Source organism: Lepidochelys kempii, chromosome 23 (assembly GCF_965140285.1).
Source record: "Lepidochelys kempii isolate rLepKem1 chromosome 23, rLepKem1.hap1, whole genome shotgun sequence".
Classification (NCBI taxonomy): Eukaryota; Metazoa; Chordata; order Testudines; family Cheloniidae; genus Lepidochelys; species Lepidochelys kempii.
Window position 1 is genome coordinate 1,141,724 of NC_136402.1, and position 25,515 is coordinate 1,167,238.

The following is a 25,515-nucleotide window of genomic DNA, read 5'->3' on the forward strand; positions in this document are numbered from 1 at the left end:
CTGCAGGATTTCACTGGGGGTTAGACTAGAGACGGTGGGGGAAACGCTCCTTTTCATTCTCACTGAAATATCTAGGGGGCTTCTGGTAGGAATGGTAGGGTGGGATTCTCTGCTCAATATTCTGCAGGAGATCAGAGTTGGGTGGACAAAACAAGTGACCTAGAAATGAAAGGCTCCATATCCCAGTGTAACTCCTGGTGCTATCCACCCCTTTGAAGGTCCTGGACTAACAGTGTCCTTTAAATAAACAGCTGCCCTATGATTTCCGGACACAGAGCAGAGATCAAGAGGCAAGGAGGAAATTCTGTTATCTCCTTACTATCCAATTCTAGGGTGACCAGATGAAACGGACAAAATATTGGGACACGTGGGAAGCAAAAAAACCCCAAACCGCTGGAGTGGCCAAAGCCGCAATATCGGGACAAATGGCGTCCCGACCCATCGGTTGGGACGCGGGACAAAGAACTAAAATCTGGACAGCCCCAATTTTGTCAGGCTGTCTGGTCACCCTGTCTGACTCCCATGCAGGAAGTTGGGCAATAAGCAAATCGGTAGGTCTCCCATCCTCACATTTGCTTTCCTTTTGCACACAAACTGTGGTAGAACTGGCCCCAGGCAGGGCTTGTCCGTGAGTGAGAAGCAGCCTCTCGGTAAAGACGAGGGAAGAAATTGCCCTATTTGTGGGACTTTTTCCAAAATCTCATCTGTGGTTTGTTTTCAGATTTTGCCCGTCTAGAAGCTGGTAGGAAATGGCTGTCTCCTAAGGACCGGTCTTTGCCTTTGCCCAGCCGCGCGGCTGGTTTGCTAGCATCTGGAAGCAATCACTGGGCAGAGTGATAAGCTCTTTCTGCTGCAGCTGGGCAGCGCGAACACAGTAACTGCACGTTCAGGGTGCGCCTGGGAACAGCCTGTCTGGGGCCAGAACGTTCAGGCCGAAGTTGCTCCCACTCCGCTAAAGTAAAGAACGACTTGTGTGCCGGCCCTGCCACGCCTCTGAGCCTGGGCTGCCAGCGCCCTTGGCACGGGATCCGGTAGCAGGCACATCACTGTTAATGTCAGGCCGGCAGCTTGGTGAGTTAACCCTGGAGGGCCCTGGTCTGCTGGGCGGGGAGCTGGTGAGATCTGGCCTGGGGCCTTGGGTCTGATCGTGTTTAAAAACCCAAATGGAGAGAGACACGGTGGGGAAGTAATCTATTTGACGGGGCGGCCGGGGGCGATGGCAGAGACATGTTCCAGCTGCTGCAGCCTGGACGAAGTGCACCGTGAGGGCGACTGGGGGGTCGCTGCTCCGTACAAGGCGGGCCGGACTGCTCAGCAGGAGGGTTAGCACCTTGCAAGAAACCCCTTGAAATGAGGTGGGTAAATAACACCTCTGCAGTCACAGGCCAAAGGAGGGTTTGGAGGTGGCAGGTGGTTTGTAATGAACCATAAAAGCAGCGTCTGGTGAGACCATGGCTTTGAGCGTCCAGGGGAGTTCTGAATTTAAGCTCCCAAGCGCATCTTTGGAGGGGGGGCAGGTTTTCCCTGCGGACCGAGTGGTCGGATGTGGAGGGGTGGCTTGGGGTTTGTCTCTCATCCTTCCTCTGACAAAGCTCAGGCGAGCACGGGCTGATTGGTGCAAAATGTGGTGTGTTTTCAAAATGGCATTTGAAAAAGCAACACCGGCGGCCGAGGAATCACTTCAGGTAGCAGCGAGGAGCTGGGCCCGGGAAGCCAGGAAAGCGGCAGGGCTGTTGCATTGGGCAGTCTTTCCCCTGGAAGCGCATTTCCCCTGCAGCTGGGCTCAGGGCTCCTATCAGTGTACCTGCTCCCACTCCCCGCCCAGGTAGCCTGCTGTCTGAATGGCCTCTCCTCGCGGTACCAGCTTCACACACCTGGAAACACCTCTGTCCACCCGCTCAGCTGCTCCCTGGACGCAGCAGGGTCGAGTGAATGGGGCCACTGGGAGGGGAACGGGGAGAGCGGGGTTCTACGCCCAGCAGGGTCGAGTGAATGGGGCCACTGGGAGGGGAACGGGGAGAACGGGGTTCTACGCCCAGCAGGGTCGAGTGAATGGGGCCACTGGGAGGGGAACGGGGAGAACGGGGTTCTACGCCCAGCAGGGTCGAGTGAATGGGGCCACGGGGAGAGCGGGGTTCTACGCCCAGCAGGGTCGAGTGAATGGGGCCACTGGGAGGGGAACGGGGAGAACGGGGTTCTACGCCCAGCAGGGTCGAGTGAATGGGGCCACGGGGAGAGCGGGGTTCTACGCCCAGCAGGGTCGAGTGAATGGGGCCACTGGGAGGGGAACGGGGAGAGCGGGGTTCTACGCCCAGCAGGGTCGAGTGAATGGGGCCACTGGGAGGGGAACGGGGAGAACGGGGTTCTACGCCCAGCAGGGTCGAGTGAATGGGGCCACGGGGAGAGCGGGGTTCTACGCCCAGCAGGGTCGAGTGAATGGGGCCACTGGGAGGGGAACGGGGAGAGCGGGGTTCTACGCCCAGCAGGGTCGAGTGAATGGGGCCACTGGGAGGGGAACGGGGAGAACGGGGTTCTACGCCCAGCAGGGTCGAGTGAATGGGGCCACGGGGAGAGCGGGGTTCTACGCCCAGCAGGGTCGAGTGAATGGGGCCACTGGGAGGGGAACGGGGAGAGCGGGGTTCTACGCCCAGCAGGGTCGAGTGAATGGGGCCACTGGGAGGGGAACGGGGAGAGCGGGGTTCTACGCCCAGCAGGGTCGAGTGAATGGGGCCACTGGGAGGGGAACGGGGAGAACGGGGTTCTACGCCCAGCAGGGTCGAGTGAATGGGGCCACGGGGAGAGCGGGGTTCTACGCCCAGCAGGGTCAAGTGAATGGGGCCACTGGGAGGGAAAAGGGGAGCGCGGGGTTCTAGGCACACTCCAGGTGCCTGGGCAAGTTTCTCTCCTGCTCTGTGCTTCTGTCTCCCCCTCTGTCTAATCCCTGGGGGACTCCCAGGGCAGGGGCCGTCTCCCAGGCATATGGTGGTGCCTGGCTGCTGGGGGCCTGGTCTGCTTTGGAGATAGTAGAGGGAGGAGGGGGGCAGGGAGACCTTTGTTGGGCCGAGTTCCGGGGGTGAGAGAGATGTTTTTGAGGCCCTGGGGCGCCGGTGTGGCAGAGAGGAATGAGCTGGGGGTGCTGACATGACGCCGGTCAGAGGGGTGATGATTGGAAAAGGCTGAAGGCGGCTCAGGCCAAGGCGTGGGCCTGATGTGCAATGCTGGGGACCTGCTGCCTGGGGGTTGTTTGCACCCCAGCTCAGCTGGTCGCAGGGCAAAGCTGGCCCTTTCACTTTCGCTTCTGAGCCCTATGGCTGTTTTCACCTTCCTCTAAATCACATGAATCCTGATGCTCTGCGGCTGCCTGGCTCGGCAGGTCTCACCCTCGCTGTGCTGCGCTGGGGGGGGACTGGCTGGAACCGCCCTGGATGGAACGAGGCAGGAAACCAGGGTAGATGGGCCCTGTGGCTTCGATGCAGATCCATGTCTAAGGACCAATGCTGGTTGCACTAAGGTGGCTGGGGAAGTGGGGCTGGTGAGGGCCAGGGGAGTGGAGGGGGGGCATGCCCTGGGTCTCCTCCTTCCCCCCCTCCTCCACCCCACCCCCAGCAGCTCCAGGCTGAGCCCCGACAAACTCATCCCACCCCCGCCCCCTGCCGGGCCTGTCACTCAAACCGCCCGCCCCGCCTCTCGCTTGAGTCGCTCACGTCCGCTCTCTGTATGTAGATGAGCCGCTTGGCCCGGGCCAATCAGATGGCAGTGGGCCAGGGCCTCTTGGTCTTTCCTTTCGCCCCGCCCCGCCCTCCAGCTGTGTTGATTCAGTCCCGTCCGCCCACTGTATGCAGATGAGGCGTGCGGCCGAGCCCCGCTATTGGCTGGCGCGCTGCTTCCCCTCCTCCCCCGGACAATGGGAGGGGCGGGGCCTGGCGCAGCAGGGCAGATGTAGCAATTCCCGGTGGCCGAGTCGGTTTCGGAGCCGGAGGGGAAGATGCCGGGTGCTGATTGGCTGCGCGGCGCGTTCCAAACCCCGCTGATTGGGCCCTGAGGATCCGGGTATGTAAATAAGGGTCTGGAGGGGTCTGGTTGCTGGGCTCGCGCTGCCCCGGGACGGGACGGGGACGGGGACGGGGACGGGGGGAGCTCGGGGCGGCCGCTGGGGGGAGCCCGGGGCCGGGAGCCGGAGCCCGGTGAGTCACCCGGGGCGGGCGGGAAAGGAGGCTCCGGCTGCTGCGTGACTCACCCGCCCCCGCCGCTGCTCCGCCCGCCGCGTGGGGCTGCCCCCCCCCGAGCAACGGGCAGACCCCCCCGGGCCTGGGGGGGTAACGGGGAGACCCCCGGGGCGAGGCACGGAACAGGGGCAGCCCCCCTTGCAATGCATGGAGCACTGGGGACCCCCGGCAAGGGGCAGGTAGCAGGCGGCACCCCCGGGCAGTGGGGCAGATGAATGGGGGTGTCGGGGGGTCCCTGGGGGGGTTCCCTCTTTGCCAAGCGTCCACCATTGGGGTGTCTAGCTCCCCATTCTGGCTGTGGGGCGAAAAATAACTAACCTACCTAGGAAACAAAATCGCCCCCTTTAGAAAGGAAACCTTTGGGCCGGGGAGGAAAGCCCAGGGGGTTGGGATCAGACCCGGCCGTGCCCCTCCCCAGCTCCGGGCACTGAGCTTTGGCTCGAGGGGCACAGTCGTTCTCACGGCTTCCTTGCCTGCCGGTTTTGCTCCTCAGCAGCCTCCAGCCATGGAACAATGTGCAGCCGGAGTTGTGGGCCCCTGGAGTCTGGCCCAGTCCAGGTTCCCAAGGGCGCACAGACCATGGGCGAATGGCTCTTCTGGCAGGCACAGTCCATAGGACCCTGCACTGGGACTCAGGACGCCTGGGTTCTCTTTCATGACCTTGGGGAAGTGACTTTCCTGTCTGAGCCTCAGTTTCCCCATCTGTAGGCATCACTACATCATGTGCAGGTTGCCTGGAGACCTCCAAGTGCAAAGCCCCCCATCAGAGCAAGGACATTATAATGGGTAGGGTTCATTCTCCTCTCACCTGCTCCAGGACAGGACCAAGACATGCTGCCAGGGGGCTGGGTGTGGGGCAACTGGGTCCTGCTGCTCCTGCTCAAAGAGGGTTCAGGCTTCCCAGAGCTGCCAGGCTGGTGCCCTGGATCTGCACATGTTTAAATCTCTCTGGGTCTGATTCTCCATGTACCTGGGGCACCCACTTGCCCCCCTGCCAAGTGAGTGCCAGGTGCTGCCGGCTGCAGCTGAAAGCCATGGCAAATGGGCCGTGTGGTCTGGAAGACAGAGCAGTTGTCTGGGACTTAGGAGACCTGAGTTCTAGCCCTGGCTCTCCCTGGCCTACTGGGTGACCTTGGGCAAGTTGTGGTGCCCTGTTCCTCAGTTTCCCCATTCCTAGAAGAGAGAGGATGTGTGGCCTCCTCTGTGAAGTGCTTTGCAAAGATCCCTATTTGTTTCAGAGTAGCAGCCGTGTTAGTCTGTATTCGCAGAAAGAACAGGAGGACTTGTGGCACCTTAGAGACTAACCCATTTATTTGAGCATGAGCTTTCGTGAGCTACAGCTCACTTGGGTACCGTGGTAACAGCCGGTAGGAAATCAAGGCCCTGTCACGCTAGGTGCTGTGTGCACATATACTGTATCAGTACGTCGACTGATAGTTCTTTGGGGCATTTGTACGGTGCCTTGTAGCAGTGGTCCCTGCTTCTAATACCAACGATTAACGAGGATAATACGACATCCATGATAACTAATAATTCATATTAAGGTAGCACCCGAGGGCCCCAATCAGGCTCTGGGGCCCATCACACCAGGTGCTGCACAGACTCTGCCAGAGAGGCAGCCCCTGCCCCAAAGAGCTCCCCATCTGAGTAGGCAACGGTGAGAGGGGAAACTGAGGCACAGGGAGGGGATGTACTCAAGGCCACCCAGGGCAGAGCTGGGAATGGAACCAGCCCTGTGACCTGCTCACTGGTTTGAATGCTGCCTTGGGTCCCGCCTGGCGCCTAGCAGCTTGGTTTGTGTCGAGCCCTTAGGAGGCAGGTGCCTGGAAACCATGGGCTGTGATTCATCTGTCACCCGCACGACACTGCAGCGTTAGTCACGTTGTGTCATCTCCGTGGCGCGCACAGGGGGTGCAGTGACGCCTCTGGCACAGCAGCTCTGCTGCATCCCACGGGCCATGATCCTGGCACGGTGCCCTGGCCCCAGCCTGGCAGCCTCAGGCCTGGGCAGGCATCAGGGAGCGCCAGGAAACCCCCCTTGCGTCCCTGCTGCTCCCTCCCTGCCCTGGGTTGGGGGCAAAGGGACAGGGCGGGGCAGTGTCCCCGGGGCTTTGGCCAGTACTGGTTTGGGGGAGCCAGTGTGACGACGTGGGACTGTTCTTAATGTTCTCTCTGAATATTGTGTGGGTGCCTCAGTTTCCCCTATGCCTTTCTTAAGTCTCTAGGTGGTGGGATAAGGGAGGGTGATCGTTGCAGAGCCTTAGAGGGCAGTGTGAGGCTGTCTAGGCAGAGAATGGCCGACACCCTGTCTCCTGGCCACTGATGGCTGACACCCCCCCCCCCCACACAAAGGTTTTCTCCTGGCCCGGGAGAGAGACAAAGGCTGCAGGAGGAGCTGGGGGGGGCGGGGGGATTCTGGGGGAGATTGCTGGAGAGAGAAAAGGAGGACTTGTGGCACCTTAGAGACGAACACATTTATTTGAGCATAAGCTACAGCTCACTTCATTGGATGGAGCTGGCTGGGGAAATGGGGGGAGGGCCAGATGGGCCTCTGGCCTCCCTGCCCCCCGAAGATGGACCTGACTGAGGGGTCCTGGTGTCTGCACCTACAAGCTCTGGTTTAGACCGTGTTCCTGTCGTCTAATAAACCTTCTGTTTTACTGGCTGGCTGAAAGTCCCGTCTGACTGCGGAGTTGGGGGGCAGGACCCTCTGGCTTCCCCAGGACCCCGCCTGGGCGGACTGGCTGTGGGAAGCGCAGGGAGGGGCAGAGGAGGCTGAATGCTCCGAGGTCAGACCCAGGAAGGGGGAAGCCGGGGGAGCTGTGTGTCCTGCAGACAGGCTGCTCCCAGAGAGGAGACTCCCCCAGAGTCCTGCCGGACTTCGTAGGGAGCAGGTCCAGAGCATCGCCCGGGGACTCCGTGACAGCCAGAAGTGCAGATCCCCGGCCCCACTTCGGGTCTATGCTTTGGAGGGTGCGGGCACCCCTCATGGGAACTCGGGGAGAGGAGGGGAAAAGTGGGGGGACTCAGACTCCTTCCAGGGCCCATATGGCCCAGTGCTCAAAGCTATACAACCACGTCCCCTATACAATGCCATTGCACAGGAACTGAACAACCCCCCCTTTAGGAAGGGCAGGCTCTATAGGACAGTATAGGCACCCCCAGGCTGTATAGTTCACTATTGACTGACACCTCCAGGCCAGCGGGGATCAAGCCAGTTAAGGGCCGGGCTGGTGTCTCTCCCGCACTCCCCTCTCTGGAGCTTTCCAGCCTTGGCAGCTCCGGCAGGGGGAGGAACCGCAGGGAGGCCTCGGCTGGGGGAGGCTGAGCCGGATCCCGTCTCCTCCCCGGCTGCCTGGGAAGAGAGCTCCAGAGGGAGGGTGTCGGCCTGCAGGAGAGGGGTGTGGGCCCCTCTTCCGCTGTAGGGAGCTGGGGTTAAATCTCCAGGGAGAAGGTTTTCGCTTCCCGGAGGGGACGGGTTGTCAGACGCAGGGGCCCCATCTGCAGCTTAGTGACAACAGCTCAGGTGAGTCCCTTGGTGCTGCTATCCTGGGGTGACAGAGGGGGGAAACTGAGGCACTGAAAGGGGGTGGGTCTTGTGCCCATGGGCACACAGGGCATCTGTGGCAGAGCTGGGATAGAACCCAGGAGTCCTGACTCCCAGCCCCCCTGCTCTAACCACTAGAACATGCCTGAGTAGTTTGGCATAAACTGAAACTGGCTCACGAGTCAGCCCCGTCCCTGAGGCCCGGCTACGCTGGGGCCTTAGCCGTGGGGCAGTTGGTTCAGTGTTTAGGGCAGCTGCCTGGGGCTTTGCAGACCTGAGTTCAGCTCCCCTGCTTTTCCACAGACACTCTGCAGCCTTGGGCCAGCGTCTCTGGGCCTCAGCCCCCATCTGCACTGTGGGGCTCCCAGGCCTGCCCTGCCCCATAGGGGAAAGACTGGGCAGTGCTCACGGATCATGGCAGCCCAAGACTGGGGACACAGGAGCGGGTCTCAGAGGGGCGAGAATGGGCAGGGAGGAGTTAAATACCCTCCCCCAACTGGGGCTGCCCAATGGCTCCAGGAGGCTAATCCCCCTCCCTTGGGGGGTGTTGCGTCACCAGGACAACCAGAGCTGGAGGAGCCCCTGCTCATGGAGGTGACCCCCAGCTGCCTGGTCTTGTGTCCACTGGGGCTAGATTGCTGGGACTGAATAACAACACTTGGGAGTAGGACCCAGGAGTCCTGGCTCCCTGCCCCCGCTCACCAGACCCCACTTCCTGCCAGAGCTGGGGAGAGAACCCAGGAGTCCTGGCTCCCAGCCCCCCCGCTCTAACCACTAGATGCAGCTCCACTCCCAGAGCTGGAGAAAGAACCCAGGAGTCCGGCGCCCTGTGGTCAGGCGGCCGGGCCTTGCGCCTGGGTGCGCTTGAGGCTGCAGGCCGGTGGAACTCACGGCTCCCGTCTCTGTTGCAGACCCATGCTGGCCAAAGGCGTGAAGCGCACGCGGGGGGAGATGGAGGGCGGTGAGCCAGAGCCCCGGGACCCCGGCGCCGCCCCGGCCAGCTCCTTGTTCAACATCTCCATGCTGAAGCTGCACCAGAGCCTGCGGCTCGTGGAACCCAACTTGCGGCACTTGGTGCTGGTGGCCAACACCTTGCGCCGGATGCAGGACCAGATGCAGCAGGAGGCCGGGGGGCCAGTGACCCCAGACAGCCCCAAGGCCCTGTCCGGGGTGGATTCTCCTGCCCCTGCCTCAGACTCTAGGGACAGTGGGTCGGAGCCCTGCCGGCAGCCACCCTCCGACAACCAGGGGGACGATCTCCTCCTCTCCACCAGGGACGCCTCCATCTCCGCCATCCTGGAGGACCTGGGCCAGGTGGAGGTCCTGAGCCCTGCCCGGCCCGAAGAGGAGCAGCTGCTGGCCAGCGAGTCTGGAGCCAAGCAGGAGCTGGCTCGGACCTCAGCCCCTTGCTTGGGCCCCTTGGAGCTGCTCAGCTCAGCCGGCTCCCTGCTGGAGGACGGCCTGGAGGACATCTTTGAGGACATCGACACCTCCATGTACGACTGCGACCTGTGGTCGCCCACCAGCCTCTCCGGCTTCAAGGCTTTCTCCGGCGCCGAGGACTCAGACAGCAAGGCGCTGGCCGGCGCCGAGGACCGGCTGGACATGAGCGACCTGGACTACCTGATGGACGTGCTCGTGGGGGGACACGCGCTCTGAGGGCAGGGGTGGGGGGCAGAGGGAGGCTGACAGTATTAAATACCCCATGACTAATTTACCAGGGGCCCGATCCTCAGCTGGGGTAAATCCGGCACTGTCAGTGGAGCCGGCTGATACCTGCTGCAGACCCGGCCCCATGTTCCTCGGCCTGAATTCTCAGTCAGGCTTGGGCCCCTCTGCCATGCCCTGGGGTGGCGTCGGCCCCCTGAGGGTTCCCATGCGTAAGGGTCTCCCTGGTCAGTGCAGAGCGGGTGTAAGGGCCCTGCTCCCAGCCCCTGATGTAGGGGGTGGATCAGGGGCATGGCTGGAGCACACTGTCCTGGGGCTGTTCTCTGCCCCCTGGGGCCCATAGGGGGAGAAGCATCAGTTAGAGCAGCCCTGAGGTTGCTCTAACTGACACCAGAGCTCAGAATACAGGGAGCACAAAGGGGCCTTAAAGCCACCGTAACCCCTGGCCCAAGAGCAAGAGCCAAGAATGGCAACATGTTCAGTAAGCCCCTCCCCAGTGCCCTGCCCCCCCGGTCTCACCCCCAGCCCCCCCCCATCATAGCAAGATGAGCCGTGGCTGGGAGGAGGGTAAGAGGCCATTTCCTGGCCCTTGGTGGATCCCAGGTTGGGCTCTGAACGGTTTGGAAATAACTTATTGTCTGAGCGACGGGGAAAGTGTCGGAAGCACCTGAAAAGCCGCTGTGAACTGCTTTGAAAGGAAAATAACACCCCTGGCTCTGCACCCTGCTCCCACTGCCTCCTTGCACCCGCAAGCCCTTCCTGCCGCCCTGCCGCGCCAGCCTCAAGTCCTGGGTGGCTGCATCTCGTCTGCCCCTCTTTCCTTCGGGCTGTTCCCTGTGTCACTTACCCGTGGGCCAGACCCCCACTCCATTGACCTGCATTACTTCCCACCAAGAGTGATCCTGCAGAGACCCCCCGCTCACCCCCGGCCCAGAGCCCAGTATGCACCCGGTGTGCCCACTCGCCCGTGTGAAGCTGGCTCTGGTCCCGGGGAACCGGTGCCGCTGCTGGGTGGGGTCCCAGCCACACCGTGTCCAGGTGTGTGTGTGGGAGGTTAGACGGCTGGGACTAGTCCCAATGGAGACACAGAGATAAAGATCCCTGTTTGAGCCCATCAGAGCTTGATTGTAACAGCGGGACGCCTGGGTTCTATCCCAGCTCTGGGAGGGGGGCAGGGTCTAGTGGTTAGAGCAGGGGGGTTGGGAGCCAGGATGTCTGGGTTCTCTCCCTGTCTTGGCCCCTGACTCACTGTGGAACTGTCAGCAGTCATGTCCCCTTCTGGGACCAGTGGCCAACGACTGTCCCCTTCCAGGGTGCTGGGACATCCCCACTCTGATCACACTCCCGCCCGGTGCTTCGAACCCAGGTGTCCTGCCTCCCACCCCTGCTGGCTGCACAGCCCTTCAGGGGCCGCAGAGGGAGGGGCTAGCTAAGAGCAGGGGGGTCTTGGCACTACCAGGTCCCCTTTCCCCCCATGGGAAATCAGCCATCTTGAAGCAGCCGCTTCAGCCGGGCTCTGGACGCAGCCCCTGGCGCTGGGCTGGGGTCAGCAGGTGCCCGCGGCCCTGGGTCTGCAGCGTGGGGTTCCTGGGCCTGGAGCTGCCGTCCCGGGGCCCAGTGCCTCTGGCTGCTCCTCCGTAACATGGGGCACCTGGCTCAGCATCCCCAGCGTGGTGGCTCAGGCCTCAGGGGACTGGCACCGTTTGTTTTCCAGGGGCGCCATGGGTCTGGGCACAAGGCAAGCAGCTGGTGTGGGTGGCAGAGCCAGGATTAGAGTCCAGGGCCCCCAATTCCTTGCCCAGGGCCAGACCCAGTAGCCCCCACTGCCCCCTCTCTGGTTGTGCATTGGGGCTGCTTTGGCACACGGGGGGTCTGCCTGCTGCTGCTCCCCGGGGATGCACCCGGCGACTCTGCCCCACGGACCCGCGTGCTCGGGGGTTACCAGCAGCTGGGACTTTGCCCCTGGCTGGCGGCGAGGGGAAGGAGGGTGTCTCTGGCTCCTCGCTGCCCGGCCCCTGCTGCGGGACAGAGTTCACCAGCGACTGCTGTTACCGGGCAAAGCCGGGCAGATTTCGCCGCCAGCCTTGAACTCTGCTCCCTGGCCCTGGCAGCTGGCGCCCGGCCCGCGTCCCGCTCGCCGTGTGCAGTGGTTGGCACCGGTGCTGCGGCCGCTCCGCTGTGCTCTGCCCCGGCGCCGAACAAAGAACTGCCCCCGCGTGAGGGCCCAGCGCCAGCAGGGGGCAGCTTTCCCGCCCTCCCCAGCTCCCGGGGGTCGGCAAATGAGATGGTGAGACCCCATCACTGGCCTGGGCGTTCAACTGCTGGGCCTCTGCCAACTCCTCACTGTCTGTAGGAAACTGACCCCCTCCCTGGAGCGTGCCCCCCCCAAAACAGGCGCATGGCGGGGTCCCAAAGGTCCCACGCTGGGCAGCTGCCGGCTCCTGCAGGACCCACACAGCCGCACGCTTCCCCCCAGGGGTCAGCTACTCGCTCAGGGGCGGGGGAGAGGCGGGAGCTTGGGAAGAAACATTCCCAGCGTCTGCTTCCTTCCGCTCCAGGGCAGGTTGTGCCCGGGCCGGAGGAGCCGAGTCAGAGTGGTGGGTTCCCACGTCTCTGGCTGAGACCGGGCAGGAATGGGAGGGATGGGGGGCAGCCCATGGACAAAGAAAACAAGGAGAATCAGCAGAGACTCTGCCCCACATAGAAAACACACCCGTTTGACAACGCTTTACCCGTCACCATGGGGCCCCGTCACGCCGGGCGCTGGCCAGACCCCAACTGAGATCGGGGCCCCGTCACGCCGGGCGCTGGCCAGACCCCGGCCAAGATCAGGCCCCGTCAGGTCGAGCGCTGCTCAGACCCCGGCCAAGATCAGGCCCCGTCAGGCCAGGTGCTGCCCAGACCTCAGCCAAGATTGGGGCCCCGTTGCGCCGGGCGCTGCCCAGACCACAGCCAAGATCAGGCCCCATCAGGCCGGGTGCTGCCCAGACCCCAGCCGGGATTGGGGCCCTGTCGTGCTGGGCGCTGCCCAGACCCCAGCTGAGAGCATGTAACAGAGCCAGGATCTGAGCGCAGCCGGCTGTTCAAAGCGGCACCTTCCATGACCAGGAAGCAGCAGCCCGGCAGGAAATGACAAACCCTCCAGAAAGGATTGTCACCCATCCACTTCCCGGAGCGGTGGAGCCGGCTGCCCGGAGCTGGCTGAGCAGGACTACGCCCGCCGTCCTTTGAGCAATAGCTCAGAGGGGCTCTGCCCATTGCTGCTCCTTCCTGGCAGCTCGGGAGAGGTTCCTTTCTGCAAACTCGGATGCCAGTTACCTCGGCCACTCTGCCACCGTACCCCGAAGCCGGGTGTTTGCACTGAGGGCAGGAGATGGAGGAGGGTGCTTGACCTTGAGGCCTGGGACGCTGGAGACGGGTGTCTGGTCCCAGCTCCCTGGGTGACTGGGGGCGAGTGGCTTTGGGGCAGCGTGTGCCAGTCTCTCTGGAAAATCAGCCCCTCCATTCGCTGGGCCTCAGTCCCCTCTGTCCGGGGGGCACCCGGAGCTCCCAGCACCCGCAGCCATTGGGTGTTTACAAGCCAACCTTCTGCCACATTGGCAGGGAAAATAAATCATCATAATTCTGTTGTGTGTGAGCGAGTCCTGCTCCCAAACAGCTTACAGTGAGTGTGTGCAGCGCCCGGCCCGACGGGGCCCCGATCTCGGCCGGGGTCTGGGCAGCGCCCGGCCCGACGGGGCCCCGATCTCGGCTGGGGTCTGGGCAGCGCCCGGCGCGACGGGGCCCCAATCTCGGCCGGGCTCTGGGCAGCGCCCAGCCCGACGGGGCCCCGATCTCAGTTGGGGTCTGGCCAGCGCCCGGCCCGACGGGGCCCCGATCTCGGCCCGGGTCTGGGCAGCGCCCGGCCCGACGGGACCCCGATCTCGGCTGGGGTCTGGGCAGCGCCCGGCCCGACGGGGCCCCGATCTCGGCCGGGGTCTGGGCAGCGCCCGGCCCGACGGGGCCCCGATCTCAGTTGGGGTCTGGCCAGCGCCCGGCCCGACGGGGCCCCGATCTCGGCCCGGGTCTGGGCAGCGCCCGGCCCGACGGGACCCCGATCCCGGCGGGGGCCTGCAGCCACTACCCCATTGCCCTAAGCCCGGGGAGAAGGTGGATCGCTCCCCCTGGAGCCCAGTCGCAGGCCCGGGGGAGCGGGTTTGGGTCGTCACCTGAGCGAAGGGTTAAAGGCTGCAGCGCAGCCGGCCGGGGGCTGGGCCGGGGCTAACGAGGTGCTAATTGGGCTGGGGAAGGCGCCGAGCCGGCGGCGGGCGGGGCAGCGGCTCCCCAAGGTAAGAGCAGCCCCCGTGGCCCTGGGGTCCGGCTGGGGAGGGGGCCCCCCGGCCGCGGTTCTGGGGGCCCTTCGTGCCAGACGCTGCCCGGGCTGCGATGGGGGGCCGTCGTGCCAGGCGCTGCACAGACTCGGTCCCAGGCACTTTCCCTGCCATGAAGAGCTCCGGGTCTGACCCGGCCAAGGAGGCTCATTCTTCCGCACGTGACTGGAGGGGGGAAACTGAGTCCACGGAGATGCCAGGAGTTCCCACAGGTGAGTGGCATGAGTGGCCGTGTCTCCTGTGTCCCAGCCCAGAGCTGCCCCCGGGCAGCCTGTAGGGAAAATCCTCTCTCTGTCTCTGGTCCCCCTACGGCCGCCCAGGAGCCAGCCAGCCCCCCAGCCATGAGCTCACAACCCGTGGGGTCTCCTCCCCCGTGCCCGCCTGCTGCCCGAGCCGGAGCCATGTCCCAGTCTGGCCCGCAGGGGCCTGGCGCGTAGCCCAGCGGCTTCTTTACGCCCAGGGCTGCGAGTGGCCTCGAGGGGCCCGTCCGGTGGGCTCAGGTTCCCACTGCAGGCGGCCGGGCACGTCCCTCTGCTGCCCAGCTCAGCGGCCCAAGGGTCGGCCCGAGATGCTGTCTCAGGCCTTCTGGATGGGTGACGGGTCACGGCCCCGGGCTCCTACCTGGCCTTGAGCCTGCCCTGTCCCGTGCTGGGCGCGGCAGGGGGCATGACTGCGGCAGGCGCATTGTGTCGGGGGCTGGCAGCAGTCGCTGGTCTGTGCCCACTCCCCGGGCAGTGCGAATTCCCCTGCGAGCCCACTCCATTCCTGGACGGGCAGAGATGAATGCCCCATTCTCTCTGTGCCCGCAGCTTTGGGCCTGCCCCATGGGCCGTGCCCGGTCTTAGAACCGTGTCTCTGGGCTCTGTCTCCGTGTCCCCTGGGCGCTCGGAATCACCAGCTAACGGCATTCACCGGGCGTGCAGCAGAGCCTGCGTCTGACCCCCGCCCAATCCCAGGGACTTCCGCGCGGCAGAGAGCCCAGGAGTCCCGACTCCCAGCCCTGGCTGCAGGCACCCGGCTCCGGGCCCCCCGCTGCAGGCAGTCTTGGTGCTGAGTGCCCAGGCCCCAGCCCCCGGGCGCTACCCCCTTTCCCCTCTGTGCACTGGCAGCGCCGGGTGTTTGCAAGGTGCCCCGCATAGCTGACCTGCAGGGCTCTCCCCAGCCCCGGGCACGGTACGTGCTGTGATCCTGCAGTGCTGGCCTGGGACAGCCAGGTACCATGAATCCAGGGTCCCAAAAGCCTCCTGCCCGGCCCTGCAGCACCGGGTGTTTGCAAGGTGCCCCGCATAGCTGACCTGCAGGGCTCTCCCCAGCCCCGGGCACGGTACGTGCTGTGATCCTGCAGTGCTGGCCTGGGACAGCCAGGTACCATGAATCCGGGGTCCCAAAAGCCTCCTGCCCGGCCCTGCGGCAAGACGCCATCTCCTGGGACCAGCCTTGGCATCAGGACAGGGCTGCTCTGGGGTTCTGGGAGGGCTCCTGAGGGGGCTGCGGCTGCAAAGACCCTCGCAAACTACTCGACTCCCCCACTCTTTCAGGGGCTCTGTTTGCGAGGGGCTTTCTCCTTCCACCGGGTGTGACGCTCCTTCCAGCCACCTGGGCGGCTCCTCCATTGCCCTGGGTGGTGGCTTCCCACAGACCGTGCCCCGTGGGAGCCGCAGTGTGTGGGGGCAGGGCAGGGCCCCGTTCCCTTGTCGGGGTCACGGGGCTCTCTGCAGGAGCTGCCAGTCCATGCAGCCAGGCCTGGCACGCGGCTGTGGCATTAATCGGGGGGGGGTTGGGGCAGACCCAAGTGGCTGCTTCCTATTTCCTCCTCTCTTGCTCGTTACACACGACTGGTGCGTGGCGTCCCCTCTGCGTGGGTGGGAACGGCTGCCCGGGGCGCAGGACGGCTGGGACTCGGGGCCTGGGGACTTACGAGCGGGACCTGGGCAAAGTGCTCCTCTCAGGAGGGGTAGGGACTCGGACGCCTGGGTTCTGTTCCTAGCTTGGCCGCTGTCCCACGGGGGGATCTTGGGCAAGCTGCTTCCCCCCCACTGAGCCTGGCAGATAATGACCTGCCCTCTCTGGAAAGCACAAAGCCCGAGAGGCGTGCTGGGCGTTGGACACGCCGCACTCCACTGCCCCGGTCAGGTGCGACGCGGCTCTCGGCGGAAGGCCCGGCTCACGGGAGCGCGTCGGACGCCCCCAGCAGCAGTAAGTGCTACGTCCCGCCCCGAGCTGGGTCTGGCGCTGGAGCGATTTACACGGCCGCCTTCTCCGCTCCCAGCACGCTCCCGCCGGAGGAGGGGGACTGAGGTGCTGATGCCGAGTGTACGCTGGGGTCGCTGACGGCGGCAGGGGGAGGCCGGCAGAGTGTCTCTTCGGAGCCGGGGCTGGCTTGCACGGCCCTGAGCGTGCTCGGTGCGTCGCACACAATGGTGCGAGGTGTGCGTCTGTTACTGGGGGGGCAGGGACCCGATGGACACACGGGCTCCATGGTGATAGGTGCTGTACACAGATGGTGAGCTGAATTGGGTCAAACTTAATTGAAACCAGGTGTAACAGCTGCAGAGAGCTCGGTGATGGAACCAGGTCACTAAAACAACCGCAGCCTCCTCCCAGACCACAGGCACACCTGAGCAGAGGGGGTTTGATGGCTGGGAATTGCCCGCTGGAGCGGGGCGTCTGCGTGAGAGAAGCTGCGGAAAGCCGAAGCGGCAGCCAGAACTAGCACTGGGAGGAACCTGGCTCAGAGCAAAGCCGCCCGTGGGAGCGCTTTTGGGCAGAGTGCTGGCTGGGAAGGGGCGTGAAGCTCTTTGCTGATGCTGTCTGCTGGTGTTTTATTCGTGCTGCCCGAGGGAAAGCTGTGTCTGTAAGCGACCAAAGACATTGTCACAGCGTTGTGTCCCCCAGCTTCTCCATCAGCTTCTCTTCTGCACCAAAACAGCTCTGGAATGTGGGCGACCTGCCTGGGCCCGAAAGGGGCACCAGTAGCAGACTGTCCTTGCCCTGAAGAGCTTCGTGTTGACGTAAAGCAGACCCAGGAAGGCTTTGCCCCGTGTCAGGGGGTGAACAGAGGCCCCAGGTCGGCGGCAGAGCTGGGACTCCAAACCCAGAGCTCCACAGACCGAAGTCGGGATCTGAGGCGGTGCAGAAGGGACGTTGCTGGAGCTGGAGTGGGGGAACTGAGGCAGCGTCCAGTGCAGCTTCCGGCAGCCTGGCCCCGGGGCTTTCCAGAGGCTGCGAGGTGGGGCTGGGGGCATGTCCGCTTGTCTCCTGGTGGAAGCTGCCGCAGGCAGAGGATGTCCTGTGTTTACGATAGCTGGGCAGGGCTTCTCTCCCAGAGCTTGGCCTGTTCCCAGGGAAAGGGCACAAACCGTGTCTCCCCTGACGGGATCTGGGGCGGGGGTGGCTGGGCTTCAAAGGGGGCTCCATATCTATCTCCCCTCGGCCCGGCTTTCCTCCTGGCTCGTTCGGAGCAGAACCTGGCACCTCCTGGGCGCTGCCTTGGGAAGTGCTGAGAACCCGGAGCCTGGCAGTGCAGCAGCCAAGGGGCCGGGGTCCTGTGCGGAGCGGTCCTGGCCTCGCATCCCCTGGCGCACCATGGACAGCCGAGGTCCTAGCGCGCCAACAGCCCGGCCCCTGTGAGGGGAAATGAGCAGAGCCCAACCTTCTCCCTTGAGAGCAAGCCTGGGATTCGGAAAGCAGCCTTGTGACTCTGGGGAGGGCCTGAGTCCCGGCTGTGGGCGTCATGGGCCCCTCCCCAGAGTCACTCACCGCCTTGGAGAACTTGGGTCTTCAGTTCTCAGCTTCTCCTTTATTTCTCCCCTTTTGCAAACGGGAATCTTGTGAGGAGACTCGCTGCAGCCAGCTTGGAGCCCCTCAGGCCTGCTTTGCCTGACCACTGAGGTGTCCCTTCCCCTTGGGCTGAAGAGCGGCTCCCCTCTGCCTTGGTGGGGTCTAAACCGTGCACTCGGAGAAGGAGAAACCCCCCAGGGCTGCTGGCACATGGCGCTGCTGGCAGAGCTGGGAATGGAACCCAGGAGTCCTGATTCTCCCTCCCCACCCCCCGCTCTAACCACTAGCCTACATTCCCTCTCCTCCATGGATGCTGCTTTCTGGTCAAACTTCCTCTCTCTGACCAATTCAAGTGCCAGTCACTGAAAGTCCTGGGTCAATCCACCCACCTCCTCTAGCCCGTGCCCTTGTCTTCACGGCCACACCGGCTGCTGCTGTGAGACACGAGGCGCGTTCTTCCATCCGTGACCCAAGGGACGTGGTTTTCGGGGCCCGGGGGCAGATCTCCAGCGAGGGCCGGGGCCCCCCACCACGCCGCACTCCGGTATCGGCGGGAGGGCAGGTCTCTTCCTTTCCAGTTTGGAGTCGGACAAGTATCCGCACAAGCCTCCCTCGGGCCCGATGCTGCATCTCCGCCCTTCGCGTCACTCCTGCAGATCTCAGCACAGAGCCCTTCCCCTGCCCGGCCGCTGGGTCCCCGATGGGCGACAGGCTCCGGGTTGTGCGGCTCGGGCCTGGGCTCCCCTCCTGCTCCTGGGGTGCCCACACGCTGCTGCCAGCCCGGTCCCTCCGCCCCGACACGGGGAGCAGCCAATTGCACTTTAATTAACACCTTGCGAGACCTGCTGTTTGCAAGGTGCTGACGAGGGTGCATAGATCAAGGTGCTGCTCCCACGCTGCCCCGGGAGGACATGCTGGGGCCAGCTGGGAAAAGCACGACACACCCCCCCCCCCATGATGAAGTGGGACTGTTCTTAATGTTTCCTCTGAATAGTGTGGGGGTGCCTCAGTTTCCCTAGGCAGTTCTTAAGTATCTAAGGGGTGGGATAAGGGTGTATGATTGTTGCAGAGCCCTAGAGGGCAGGTGTGGGCAGGGGTCTGGACACAGACAATGGCCGACACCCTGTTTCCTGGCAACTGACGGCCTGGGCCCTTCCCCCCTGCAAGGTGAGAGCTAAAGGGTTGGAGAACAAAGGAATCAGGTGACCTCCTGGCCTGAGAAAGGGACAAAGCCCAGAGGAGGAGGGGCTGGAGGGAATTTCAGTTTGGGGCTGGCTGGGGACATGGAGTGAAGGGCAGACGTGGTTGTCTGGCTCCCTGCCCCCCAAAATGAACCCGGCTGAAGGGTCCTGTTCTCTACACCTGCAAGCTCTGTGTTAGACCATGTTCCTGTCGTCTAATAAACCTCTGTTTTACTGGCTGGCTGAGAGTCCCGTCTGACTGCGGAGTTGCGGGGCAGGACCCTCTGGCTTCCCCAGGAGCCCGCCTGGGCGGACTGGCTGTGGGAAGTGCACGGAGGGGCAGAGGATGCTGAATGCTCCAAGGTCAGAGCCAGGAAGGTGGAAGCCGGGGAAGTCTCTTGCCCTGCAGACAGGCTGCTCCCAGAGAGGAGACTCCCCCAGAGTCCTGCCTGGCTTCGTAGGGAGCAGTTCCAGAGCATCACCCGGGGACTCCAGGACAACTGGTGGCAGCGGTGGGATGTACTGCACCCCGCGGATGGCGCTTCCTGCAGTAAGTGACAGGGGAGCAGTAAAACAAAGGGGGATTGCCGAGGACCAGGCGTGCTGAAGGCTCAGAGAGGAGCGGTTTCAGGGGGCGGTTAACCCCTGGGAGTGTGTGACCAGCAAGAAGGACTGTGCAGTAATGGGGTCCCCCTGGGGACTGCGGTGAGCAGTTTCAGGGGCGGAGGAGCCTGCGACTTGGGTCTGGGAGAGAGAAGGACTTTTGCAGTAACAGGGTTCCCCGGGGGATTGCAGCGAGCGGTCCCGGGGGCGGAGGAGTCTGCGGCTTGACCCTGGCAAAGAGGTGGTGACCTCGAGAAGGGCTGGCACACTAGGGGTTCTCCCTGGAAACCGTGGGGAGCTGAGAACACACAGGCCTGTGAGTCCACAACAACTTGGGAGGAGCGGAGTGATGGTCTGTCCCGTCTCCTTAAGAAGGACATTGTAACCCTGTGCAAAAAGAGAGGTTTGAGCGTTGGAAAGTTCACCAAAGCACAGTTAATCGTGCGGCTGGAGGAGGATGACCGCTCTAAGGAACAGATTCCTGACCCCAATGGGGCTATCGCAGGATCTGGGAGCAGCTGGAGCGGGAGCCAGGCACCCCCAAGACTCCTGTCCCCGACCAGACGGGGGTCTTCACGATCGGGTTCCCCATCGGGGGATCGAGACGGACGGGATTGGAGCTGAGTCCGAGAGAGCAAGAGGACTGTGAGAGACAGCGAGAGCCCAAGAAAGAGCTGCAGAAGCAGCAGCAGCATGAACTGGCGGTGGGGGAGCGGAGAGGCCTAGGGGACCTCCCCGGGGTGAGTGGGGATAGACCCCGGGGGGCCAGTTCCGCAGGGAACCTCGAGACTAAATTGCTGCCCCTGGTTAAGGAGGGGGGGGATGTGGATGCCACCTCACTGCCTTTGAGCAGGCTGGAGATTTGAACCAGGGGGGACCCTGTGGAAAAGCCCCGGTGTCTAGCTCCCTTGCTGGGTCCCAAGGCCACAGACTCCGTCAGCCAGATGGGTGGGGAGGTGGACAGGCTCCCACTCCTGACCCCAACCTGTATGTCTGTGTGGAGTTTCCTGGGGCCAGGCCCCTCGGACCCCCAGTGGGAGCGGAAGGTGATGGTCAATGGGGAGACATTCCTGGGGTGGCGAGATCCTGGGACAGAGAGAACTGGTGTCAGGCCCTGGGTGGTGCAGCCTCAGAGGCTGAGGGGCTGTGTGAGCTGGGTGAGGGTCCCAGGGACGAAGCCCCTCGCCCTGCCTATGGCCCAAATCCCTGTGCAGACCCAGGAGGGGTCGGGCTGGCTGGTCGTTGGGGTGCCCCAGGATACCAGCTGCGAGACCCTGTTGTGGGGTGACTGTATCTCTTTGGGACAGGATCCAGGCCCTGCTCCTGTAACTGCCAAGGGTTTGAATTTGAATCCAGGGAACCGATCGGTGGAGAGGGAAATGGTCAGTGAAAATGCAGATGACCTGGCTAGCAGCGGGGAGGAGCTGTAGGCTCAGGCTACCTGCCTGCCTGTAACCAGACCCCTGGGGCTGGGTGGGACAGAGAGATGCTCCCTGCCCCCTTGCACACCGGAGAGGGGGGTTCAGGGGGCTCACCCTGGCTCTGATGCAGTGAGGAAAGCAGCGAGCTCGCTGCCTACCCCCACTGGGACAGCAAGGGCAGCCCTGAGCACGGGGAGAGCTGAGACCCCAGCTGAGTGGGGGGAGACACAGGCAGGGCAGGGGATCTGTGGGGAGTGGCAAGGTGCTGGGTAAGGAAAGTCTGGATGAGCCTAGGCAGCCTTGTGAGCTGATGGCTGTGTCCAGTCAGCAGGGTGGGAAGGCGAGGAGAGTGGAAGATGAGTGTCCCTGGACCTTACCTGTTAGCTGGTTCTGGATTCAGCTAAAGTCCAGGAAGGGAAGGGTCCTAAGTTTGTGTCGGCTCGGGAGAATGGCCCTGTAACTAGGGCGCATCCAGTTAGTGTCTATGTAAAATCCCAGAGCCCAGACAATTCTGGTGCTTGTATTTTGCCTGTTGCTAGTGTGTGGCTGGGAAAGGGTGAAGCAACTCTGTCTAATCAGGGTGAGATCCTAGCCAGGGCACAAGGAGAGCATGAAGGTGTGTGATTGTGTTACCTACTGAGGGTGTGGAAACCTGTAGCAAGAAGGAAAAGATTCCTGAACTTGTGTGTAGCAAAGGGAAGGAGAATGCTTCTGACCGTTTATCTAGGAAGTCTGTAAGTTTGCCTGAAAGGGGATTGTGTAGGAATCCGCCGGATGGGCCAGAAATGATTCTGGATGTAAGGGAGACCCAGAAAGAGTCTGTTGTTGCTCAGGAAAGTGTTCCTCTAGAGCAAGCCCTAGGGAAAGAGGGTAAGAGCAGAATTTCTGTGAGGGGTGAATTGTTGCATAGAAAAGCCCCAGGGAAAGGAATCCTCAAGGAGTCTTTGCAAGCAGTTTACTGCAACTGAAGGGTGTGAAAGTGATTTAATCAAGCAAGTTTCAGTTCCTAACAGCCAGAAATTTTCTGTTGTGAATGGATCCACTGACTTTCCTGTTGAAAGATCCAGTGTGGAGAGCTTTGAGAAGGTCTCAGATGAAGTGAAAACTGTTAAGAACGTTAAACAGTCTGATAACCAAGTGGCTGTGTTTGGCCAGCTTGTTGGGGAGAAGACCCAATCCCAGTTTGACCCCCTGGGGTTTTGGGGTGGCCAAAGGGCACAGGCCGCATAAACCTTCCCACATGCGGCCTGCAAGTGTTGTTGACCACCCCCGACCTAAGGGAGGGCGTGAAACTGGAAGGGCCTGGTGTAACTCCTACCAAGGAATGGGAGAGATGCTGGGGCATCCCCGGGAACGTTGGTGGCTTCAAACTTCCCCAGGTCACTGGCTAAAGTGACCCCACTCAGTTCGTCACATCTCTCCCCCCTTCGAGATCGAAGTGGGACTGTTCTTAATGTTTCCTCTGAATAGTGTGGGGGTGCCTCAGTTTCCCCTAGGCAGTTCTTAAGTCTCTAGGGGGTGGGATAAGGGTGTGTGATCATTGCAGAGCCCTAGAGGGCAGGTGTGTGCAGGGGTCTGGACACAGACAATGGCCGACACCCTGTTTCCTGGCCACTGATGGCCTGGCCCTTCCCCCCTGCAAGGTGAGAGCTAAAGGGTTGGAGAACAAAGGAATCCGGTGACCTCCTGGCCCGGGAAAGGGACGAAGCCCAGAGGAGGAGGGGCTGGAGGGAGTTTCAGTTTGGGACTGGCTGGGACATGGAGTGAAGGGCAGACGTGGTTGTCTGGCTCCCTGCCCCCCAAAATGGACCCAGCTGAGGGGTCCTGTTCTCTGCACGTACAAGCTCTGTGTTAGACCATGTTCCTGTCGTCTAATAAACCTTCTGTTTTACTGGCTGGCTGAGAGTCCCGTCTGACTGCGGAGTTGGGGGGCAGGACCCTCTGGCTTCCCCAGGACCCCGCCTGGGCGGACTCGCTGTGGGAAGCGCAGGGAGGGGCAGAGGAGGCTGAATGCTCCGGGGTCAGACCCAGGAAGGTGGAGCCGGGTGAGCTGTGTGTCCTGCAGACAGGCTGCTCCCAGAGAGGAGACTCCCCCAGAGCCCTGCCTGGCTTCGCGGGGAGCAGTTCCAGAGCATGGCCCGGGGACCCCGTGACAGGGCGTATTGCTGAGATGGGGAGCCAGGACTCCTGGGTTCTATCCCCAAAAAAGCGAGTGCCTCCTCCAGCACCCAGCCCTGGCCCAGCGTGGCCTCCGGGGGCCTGGCATTGGCCCGGCCTGCCCTTCCCCTGCGCCGCCCGGGCACCGAAGCCAGGGGCTTTAACTTCTTGTCTCCCTCGTCAAATCCGCCCTGCGCAGGGAGGGGGAACAATGGGCCGCTGCCTGAGTGGAAATGCTGACGCCGGGTTTGCGCTAATCTGCTGGGTCCGCGGCCCATTCTCTGCTGTGAGCAGGGGGCTTTAGCCTCCGGCGGCCGGGAGCGGGGTGGTGGGGAGAGCGGGCCGCGGCCAGGCTGGGGACGGCGCGGCGGGAAGATGTGCGACTGCTTCACCAAGGCTCTCGGCACCGCCTGGTCCCTGGCCGCTCGGTGTGGTAAGCCGAGATCTGGGGGCGAGGGGATTTCTGCACCCAGGAGCTGGCCCGAAGGCCAGCGCCCAGTGCCCGGGAGGTGGGGGTGATTCCCAGCCGCTGGGACCGGAGGTTCGGCTCTGAGAACCGGGAGCAGCTTCCCCCGGGCCAGCACTTCCCGAGCCCGTTGCTGTCGCAGTGACCCGCGGGTGGGGGTCTCGCTCCGTGTCTGCCCAGGGCCAGGGCCGGGGCTGCTCCGGGCGATCGCTCAGCTACAGCCGGGTCCCGCTGCTGCCAGGGCCCCTGCCCCATCTGAATGCCCTGCAGCCAGCCAGGGGCTCCTCCTGTCCCGCTGCCAGCAAGGCCAAGCCCCAGAGCGGGGAAGGGGAGCCCTGAACTCCGGGGTCCCAGCCCTACCCGGGGGTTTGGCAGCTTCTGGTTCTTCACCTGGGAGCTTCCCCGAGGCCGCTGGGGGTCAGGGCAGGTGCGGCTGGGGGTGGATTGCCGCGATTTTGTTTCCAGCGGGCCTGGAACAGACCCTCCTGGTTCAGCCTCATCTTTGCGCGTTTACTGCCCCGGTCTGCTGCTGCCTGCGGTCCCAGCCGAGGTGGCAGACCCCTCCTCCCTCTCCGCCCGTCAGGCCCAGCAGTGCACGATGCTAACCAGTCATCCCCCTAGTGCTTTGCACAGCTGTGAGGGACATGGCACCATCTCCTCCCCCCCCCCCCCCCATCACAGTAGGCAGGAGCGTGCTGGACAGGACAGTTCCTGAGTCCTGACCCCTGCCTCAGTTTCCCCCACCTGGGAACGGGCTAACCCTGAGAAATGGAGAGTGAAGGGTTATAAAGCGCTCGCACCGGTTCTGCTGGCAGGCCGAGGGCTCAGCTCGCTGCTGACAGCAGTGAACGCGGGAGCTGCCAGGCACAGTTAGCTCAGTGCGGGGCCCTGTGCGGCAAGCAGCCGAAATTCCCTTCCCCGTCCCTCGTGCGGACGCTTGCCCTGCTGTGCAAGGTGGCTGGCCCGACTGGGTCGCACGTTGCATCGTGACACTGGGGCAGGGTAGGGGCAACCGGCCTCCGTGCAAACCGCGGCAGCGTGAACTCCCTCTGCACTCGGCCGCAGGCTGCCGCGCCCTGGAGAAGGTCCCTAAAAACACCAACCCGTGGCTGGTCTCTGGAGCCCATGTGCTGTGGGTCGCTGTCTCCCTGGCCGTGGGCTCTCACTGGGCCCTGCTGCCTGCCAGAGGGGCTGCCCCCCCAGCCCTGCCCCCTGCCCTGTCACACGTGGCAGCAGCGTGACCGGGGCTGGGAATGGGACCTGGGGCAGCGCTGGGCATGTCCTGGCTCCTAAGGGCAAATGTGTGGGTGGGGGGGATCCGGGGCTAACCCTGGCAAAAGAGATGCCATAGCTGGGATGCCAGGGAGGAGGTCTGGACGCTGGGAAGCCCAGAGCAGAGGGGGTTCCGCTGGCTTTGGGGTAACTGGGGATTTGGGGGGGCCCTTCTGCACATGGCCCGGTTAGGGTTGGCAACTTTCTAATCAGAAAACCAAACACCCTGAGGCCCCGCCCTCTTCCCTGAGGCCCCGCCCTCTTCCCTGAGGCCCCGCCCTCTTCCCTGTGGCCCCACCCCCTCTCTTGCTCTCCCCCACACTCACTCACTCTCACTGGGCTGAGGCAGGGGCTGGGGGTGCGGGCTCTGGGGTAGGGCCAGGGATGAGGGGTTTGGGGTGCAGGGTGGGCTCAGAGCTGGGGCAAGGGGTTGGTTGTGAGGGGGATTGCAGGGGGCGGGAGGGGACTCCAGGCTGGCACAGGGGGTTGGGGTGTGGAAGGGGGTTCAGGGGGCGGGGTCCCCCATTGGTCACGGTTCCAGGACCCACGCGGAGCCAGGGCAGGCCCCAGCTGTGCCGCCGATTGGACTTTTAATGGCCCGCCTGGCGGTGCTGACCGGAGCCGCCAGGGTCCCTTTTCACCCGGCATTTGCAACGCGGGGCTGGTGTCTAGCCACCCTGCCCCACCCACTGCCCCTCTGCCTGCTGCAGTCTTGGGCTGCCCTGCAATGACCTGCAGCCTTGGCCTGGCCCAGGCTGCAGCTGGTGGCAGAGACAACTGGGGGGCTGCTCCCGCGTGGCAGAAAGCCCCGTGCCTGGGACATC

At 63.3% G+C, this 25,515-nt stretch overlaps 1 protein-coding gene across 2 annotated transcripts; it reads left to right on the forward strand.

The window, feature by feature from the left end:
- Nucleotides 1-3,662: 3,662 nt before the first annotated feature.
- Nucleotides 3,663-10,167, forward strand: SERTAD1 (SERTA domain containing 1). 2 transcript variants are annotated; one of them, XM_073321869.1, is made up of 2 exons: nucleotides 3,663-4,050; nucleotides 8,685-10,167. In XM_073321869.1, the coding sequence occupies exon 2, from the start codon at nucleotides 8,689-8,691 to the stop codon at nucleotides 9,430-9,432; it is 744 nt and encodes a 247-aa protein (XP_073177970.1). In that variant the 5' UTR covers nucleotides 3,663-4,050; nucleotides 8,685-8,688; the 3' UTR covers nucleotides 9,433-10,167. The 2 variants fall into 2 exon arrangements, with proteins under 2 accessions (XP_073177970.1, XP_073177971.1); XM_073321870.1 differs by lacking the exon at nucleotides 3,663-4,050 and adding an exon at nucleotides 4,159-7,752.
- Nucleotides 10,168-25,515: the final 15,348 nt, after the last annotated feature.

Bases quoted from the DNA above. Each gene is read 5' to 3' on its own strand.
- SERTAD1 (XM_073321869.1), top strand. From the start codon at position 8,689: ATGCTGGCCAAAGGCGTGAAGCGCACGCGGGGGGAGATGGAGGGCGGT.